The following is a 6,127-nucleotide window of genomic DNA, read 5'->3' on the forward strand; positions in this document are numbered from 1 at the left end:
CAGCTCCTTCAAACTAGCAGCAATTAGCAAAAACTGTGCATCTACTGATCCATAGATCTTTTAGATCAGATATCAGGTATAGTTCTGGATAGCGTAAAGGTCTTTATAGTGGGGGACTTTACCCCACTATCTTTACATCTAATGTGAAAAAATCCCCAATATATTTATTTACATTTTACATATTAACATTCAAAGTCAGTATGTGAGATATATGGAACAAACTGTAAAATCTAAACTAGACTAAAACCACACAGGGTTAAAGTTGCTTTTGGGCTATTATAACTGAAAGACTGAACAACATTGTGATGTGTCATGATGGCACTTGGCACAATGTAATGTTTACAGGTTTTCTTAATTGTTGACTGTGAGGAGTCATCTGTGATTTTGGATTTTTATGATTAAATCAATTTAAATTCCCTTGTTTCTGACATTTGCTATACAAATAAACTTGATTGATTGATTAATTGATTAATTCATTAATTAAATAAAGCCTTTGAAAGACACTCTTCATGAATAACATGTATTTTAGTAAAAACAAAATAATTGGCATCTTGTCTTTAGTATGTGAGGTGGCATTGGAAATATTTGTATAATCTGATGCCTGGACTGTGTGGATTTAGAGTAGGACAACATTTTTAAAACTGTTGATTAAAATGATTGAAAAATAAAGCATATGCTCTTTGAATATTGCATAATGACCAAAGACAAAGTAATGTCTGTTTTCATCATTACACACCTGATGAGCAATGATGATTTTTATTGCAAATACTCAAAATAATAATCATTCTTGTTTTCTTTCACAGATATATACTATTAAATCAAACAGTAATAATAACTGCAGTGATTTCTTGTTAAATCATATGAGAGGGTTACGGAAGGCAGAATTTTGGTTGTGTTCTCCATCGAGCCATGATGAATTGGATAAAGATGACCATCGTTGGTCTAAAGGCCCCTAAAGACTGTGTTGCGTTATTCCTATTTTTAGTTTATTATTTATGTTCAATTGTCATGACATGATAAAATACTGTAATTCAGTTGCACTGCTTGCTTGTATCAGTTTCTTTATTCTGTCCTTCTGTGGGTTGATTGGTAATACATTCTAGAGACTTTGCTGAAGGACATCACACCTTTACAGATTATATTCATAGAAGGACCAGTTATAAATCCATTTAAATGAAATTCCTCACAGTGCAGGAGTGTTGAGTATAAGAAGGTATTTTGTCTGTTTGAAAAGAAAATAGCTGAGGCTATTTCTGTCTCACATTGTCAGAGCATTGCTGAGCCTGAAAGATGAACTGTTTCAGTGTTATGTGTTCCTTAGTTTAATAAAATAGGCTGCACCAAAGTTATAAATGAAAGAGTTAACAAAAACCACAAAATTGTTTTACGTTATTCTTCATCAAAAATGTGAACTTTTCTCTTCTAGATACAAATAATCCTAATAAAGAGGGGTTTCAACTATTTCTAATCAACATATCATTTGAAACTATTCAAAAAATGGATTTAAGATAAATAATAATAATAATAATAATAATAATTTATGTTAATAATAAAATGCTTAAGCATCAACCTCAGCACTTGTCTTACAGTCTAATGAGAATATCTCCACTTCAATTTTCCCATGCCAATTAACATCTGGAACACCTTTAACATGGAATAACAAAGCGGTAAATCACAAAGATAACACAAATTTATAGAATAGATTTCATAATATTTAGTCATTGAAAGAGACATTGAATTTTTTTGCTTTTTGAAAATCGTTCAGTCTATATTCAGATGACTAAGCAATAATAACCAACGTCCTAAAATTTCCATATAGATACCTTAAGAAATTTAGATAAAGACTGACAGGTTTGCCACAGCAAAAGTTCTGAAGGACAAACTGTCCTTCTCCTTGCTCTGCCACATTCTCTTCCTTCATTCCAATTTAGCATTATATTTGATCTTATTTCAGATTTTAACTTTATGTTTTCTCCTACCAACATATAGAGGTGTGAATGCATGATTGCATTTTACCAGTGAAGCACTTAGGCCTTTATATCAGGCTTCTATTAAGTTGTTATTCTCCTAAAGAAGGTATTACTACCATTAACTTCTTAGTTTTCTCTAATATTTGTAAAACTCCTATGTCAGTGTTTGTGGTGTTTTTTTTGTGTGTATATCAGCTCTGTCTTCTCAAACTCCAGTTAGTCGAGGCAGATGACCTCTTGTGCTGAGCCAGGTTCTGCTGGAGGTGTCTTCCTGTCAATGGAGAGTTTTTCTCTTGCTATGTGCATTGTGCTGCAAGTCAGTGACTTGATGGGATTCCTAATAAAACAATTTAACCAACTGAATAATAAAGGGAGCAGAACTGTGTTGCTTGATAACTTGATAACTTGTCATGAATGCAATAACAGGTGAATTTATTGGCTTATAAGGCTTATATCCTTATAAGACAGCATTAACAAGTCATGAACATTTCCAGTTACCTCAAGTAAAGTGGACCACACTTACTTGAGGTAGCTAGAAATGTTCATGACTCTGTCATTAAAGCGATAGAGTAATGACACTCAATGGCATCTTCATTATTAGTTTACTGTGTTACACTTTAACAGAGGAGGATAATGTCACAATTATAATGGTCTCATGACAGCAAAAGGTATGTGTAATAAGTGACTTGTTAATGCTGTCTTATAAGGATAACATTTTACAGTTCACCTGTTATTGCGTTCATGACAAGTTATATCTTGCTTAATGTCAAGTTGTCATGACAACGACATTGTCTTGGGTAATGTCACACTGTCATAATGAAGACATTTTTGTCTAGATTAATGTCAAGTTGTCATAACAAAGACATTTTCAATAATGCGAACTTTGTATTAAACGTGTCATGATTTACCGAATGACGCTTTATGACAACAGTCATAAATATTCATGAAAACTTATTCATGTTCATGACAGGTGTTTATGACAGTGTCAAGTCAGTCTTATTCACCCTCCTTCAAATAAAGTGTTACCAAAATTTTATATAGGACCTCATGTGACCTTGACTTTACCTTTTAGTCAGCCCATGTAGTTTATACATGTGTTTAGGGCACTCATCTAACACTGGCTAACAAATATATTTTACTCTCTTTCCCAGATTACAAGTGTTCAAACCTCAAGATCAGACATAGTAAAGACAGGACACCCCAAGTCCATGCCAAAGCATATATGGACAGAAAGTGGGAAGGAAATGTCCATCAGCAGGCTCTTGTCACAGACTCTACATGGCAACAAGAACAGTACTGCATTGGACCTTCACTATAACACCCCTGAGCCCTACTCAGATCAAGACCTATGGGATTGGCTGAGAAACTCCACAGACCTGCAGGACTCGAGGCCTCGAGCTAAACGGCGGCCCATGGTTAAGACAGGAAAGTTCAAGAAGATGTTTGGCTGGGGGGATTTCCATTCCAACATAAAGACAGTGAAACTCAACCTTCTTATTACTGGGAAAATTGTGGATCATGGCAATGGTACCTTCAGTGTGTACTTCCGCCACAACTCAACTGGCCAGGGGAACGTATCGGTCAGCTTGGTCCCTCCAACAAAGATAGTGGAGTTTGATGTGGCAGCACAGCAGTCGGTCATTGATGCAAAGGACTCAAAGTCTTTCAACTGCCGAATAGAATATGAGAAGGTGGAAAAGGGTGCAAAGAATACGCTCTGCAACTTCGATCCATCTAAGACCTGCTACCAGGAGCAAACCCAGAGCCATGTTTCCTGGCTCTGCTCCAAACCTTTCAAAGTTATCTGCATCTTCATTTCCTTCTACAGCACTGACTACAAACTGGTGCAGAAGGTGTGCCCAGACTACAACTACCACAGTGACACTCCCTACTTCCCTTCTGGCTGACATTCTCAAATGCAACACAGGCAATTCAATCGATGATTGGAACAAAAACTGGGGACTCTTCCCATTCCAGAAAAATCTGTATGTTCGCCATAACGTTCCTCAACATGTCTGCACCATCCAGTATAATTTTGTTTTTCTTCATTTATTATTAAAATTGTTTAGAAGGAGCATATCATTTGAAAATGTCAAACCTAGATATATAGAACTGTAAGATGCTTAAAATGTACCTGGGAAAACTGTGTGAAAACTGATTGTTTGCTGTTAGAATTTCCCCTTTGAATTATGTTATGTATTTCCCCAGCCTGGGTTATAATGAAGAGGCTTATTGATCCAGTTGGGGCTGTAACTGTTACTGTTAAACTTTATCCTACTTGTTCACTATGTTTATTTATTAACCTCAGATCATCATATTTTCATATTGTTTTTTGTTGTTGTTGTTTTTTGTTTTTTTTCCACTTTTCAGTCACAATGGATAACTCTCTGGCCAGCAGCATCTGAAATTATTTCCTCTGCAGTGCACTTTTAAGCTCCTCTTTGTTCTTACATAAATGGAAAGCAAATTCAATTAAGTCATTCTGAAACAATAAAGGATACTCTACAGTTGATATAACAGAAACTGCAAAACAGTTGATGGTGAATTAAATGTGAGTTTGGTGGTTTTAGAAATGTAAGATGGTCTTTCCTGCCAACAGGGTGAACTGGGACTGAGCGAACACCTTCACTCGAGTCCAGTTGAATTGTATACTACTAATGTCAATCCTCAGTTGTCCTCAGTATGCTTTTGAGTGAAGCCAGGATGTTGTGTTTGGTGGATGACTGGCTGACTTACTGAATGTTGTTATTGACTGACTGAATGATCATTCATGAAAGGGATGGATGGTGGGTGGAACTTCCTCAGTCTGAATTAATATATCAACTGTAATGTACTAAAATCTATATCTTAGAGCCGAATTTGTATGAATGATTTGTACTGTACATAGTTTATCCAAATTCTGCTGCTTCTGTACACGTCCCCACATGAGCTGTGTGTTTACCCCTTCCTGCTCTTGTTCACCCCATTATAATGCTTGTTCTTGGTTCCTCTATCAGATACAATGATGTTGATGCCCTAGATGTGAGTTTCATGAAAACAACAATTCTGTACACAAGTTGTAAAACTGACTAAATATAATAAAACTATTCTCAGAATTATTTTCTTTCTTGGGGTGTGGGATGAATAAAAATATGGTAAGTTTTTATGAATTGGATGTTCGTGTAGATTAATTTTTTTAAGTTACAGTTGCCATAATAACAAAATTTAAACTTAAAAATCTGCTAATGTTCAGGGGTCTTACATATAAAGGACTGCATCGGATTCACACTAACCATGTATGTATGCCCAAAAGGCAAAAATGTTGTACACCAAAAATAAAATAAAATGAAAATCTGATTTTAAAAACCATGTGCATGCACACAGGCCTTTATATATCATAGCTGAATCTAAACGTTTGTGCACAAGGTCCTGTCTCAGGTAAGGCCCTTTATACACAGAAATTCAACCATCCATCCATTATCTAACATGCTTATACCTAGCCCAATCTCAAGCGAGAGGCGACATCACCCTGGACAGGTCCTCTAGTACATTGCAGTACATTCAGTGGGTTTGCCACTGTTTCCTGCAGGTTATAGCAGGATAATGCATCAGGCCCTAATAGTTAGAATTCCACAAACTAGTTTTTCATCAACTCACCAAGAAGTTGATGAAAGTACTATCACCACCTACCTGCTGTCTCTTCCCTACACTGATTTGCATCAGGATGAAGGAGTCACCAGTTAAGCCACTAAATTTATCAGGATGAAATCATACAGTATATGACTTGCACATTAAACTGCCTTTTAATGTTAGCCTGCTCTCTAATATTCTGACTTCTCAGGCTAAATTTTATGCATCTACTGGTAATGTTAACAATATTATCCCAGATGGGAGACATTATTGCATTTAATGCTGGCTAATATCCCGTACATATGGATAATTTTGCATACATATTTGGTTCTTTAATGTGGATTCAGGCAGAGAGTTAGTTATTTTTTTATTAATTCAAGCACATACTTGTCTGATAATTTGTGCTGGTAGGAACAGGTTGCCAAGATCTCCAGAGTGGTTAAGACCTGTAATTGAACAGGGTCGTTTGGTTCTGGCATGTCGGTTTCTCCTATACTGGACCCAGTTTAGCACACAGAAATCAATGCTCTCGTGAGTCTAAACCAGCA

At 36.0% G+C, this 6,127-nt stretch overlaps 1 protein-coding gene across 1 annotated transcript in view; it reads left to right on the top strand.

Annotated features, from left to right (window-relative positions):
• The window catches only part of nxph1 (neurexophilin 1), a 66,048-nt gene extending 60,980 nt beyond the window's left edge, over positions 1–5,068 (top strand). Inside the window, exon 2 of the mRNA XM_007559032.2 lies at positions 3,122–5,068. Coding sequence (XP_007559094.1) covers positions 3,122–3,877 — 756 coding nt within the window. The 3' untranslated portion in view covers positions 3,878–5,068. The remainder of the gene's footprint in view (positions 1–3,121) is intronic.
• Positions 5,069–6,127: the final 1,059 nt, after the last annotated feature.

The sequence above is a fragment of the Poecilia formosa genome, unplaced genomic scaffold, assembly GCF_000485575.1.
Source record: "Poecilia formosa unplaced genomic scaffold, Poecilia_formosa-5.1.2 Scaffold101, whole genome shotgun sequence".
Lineage (NCBI taxonomy): Eukaryota > Metazoa > Chordata > Actinopteri > Cyprinodontiformes > Poeciliidae > Poecilia > Poecilia formosa.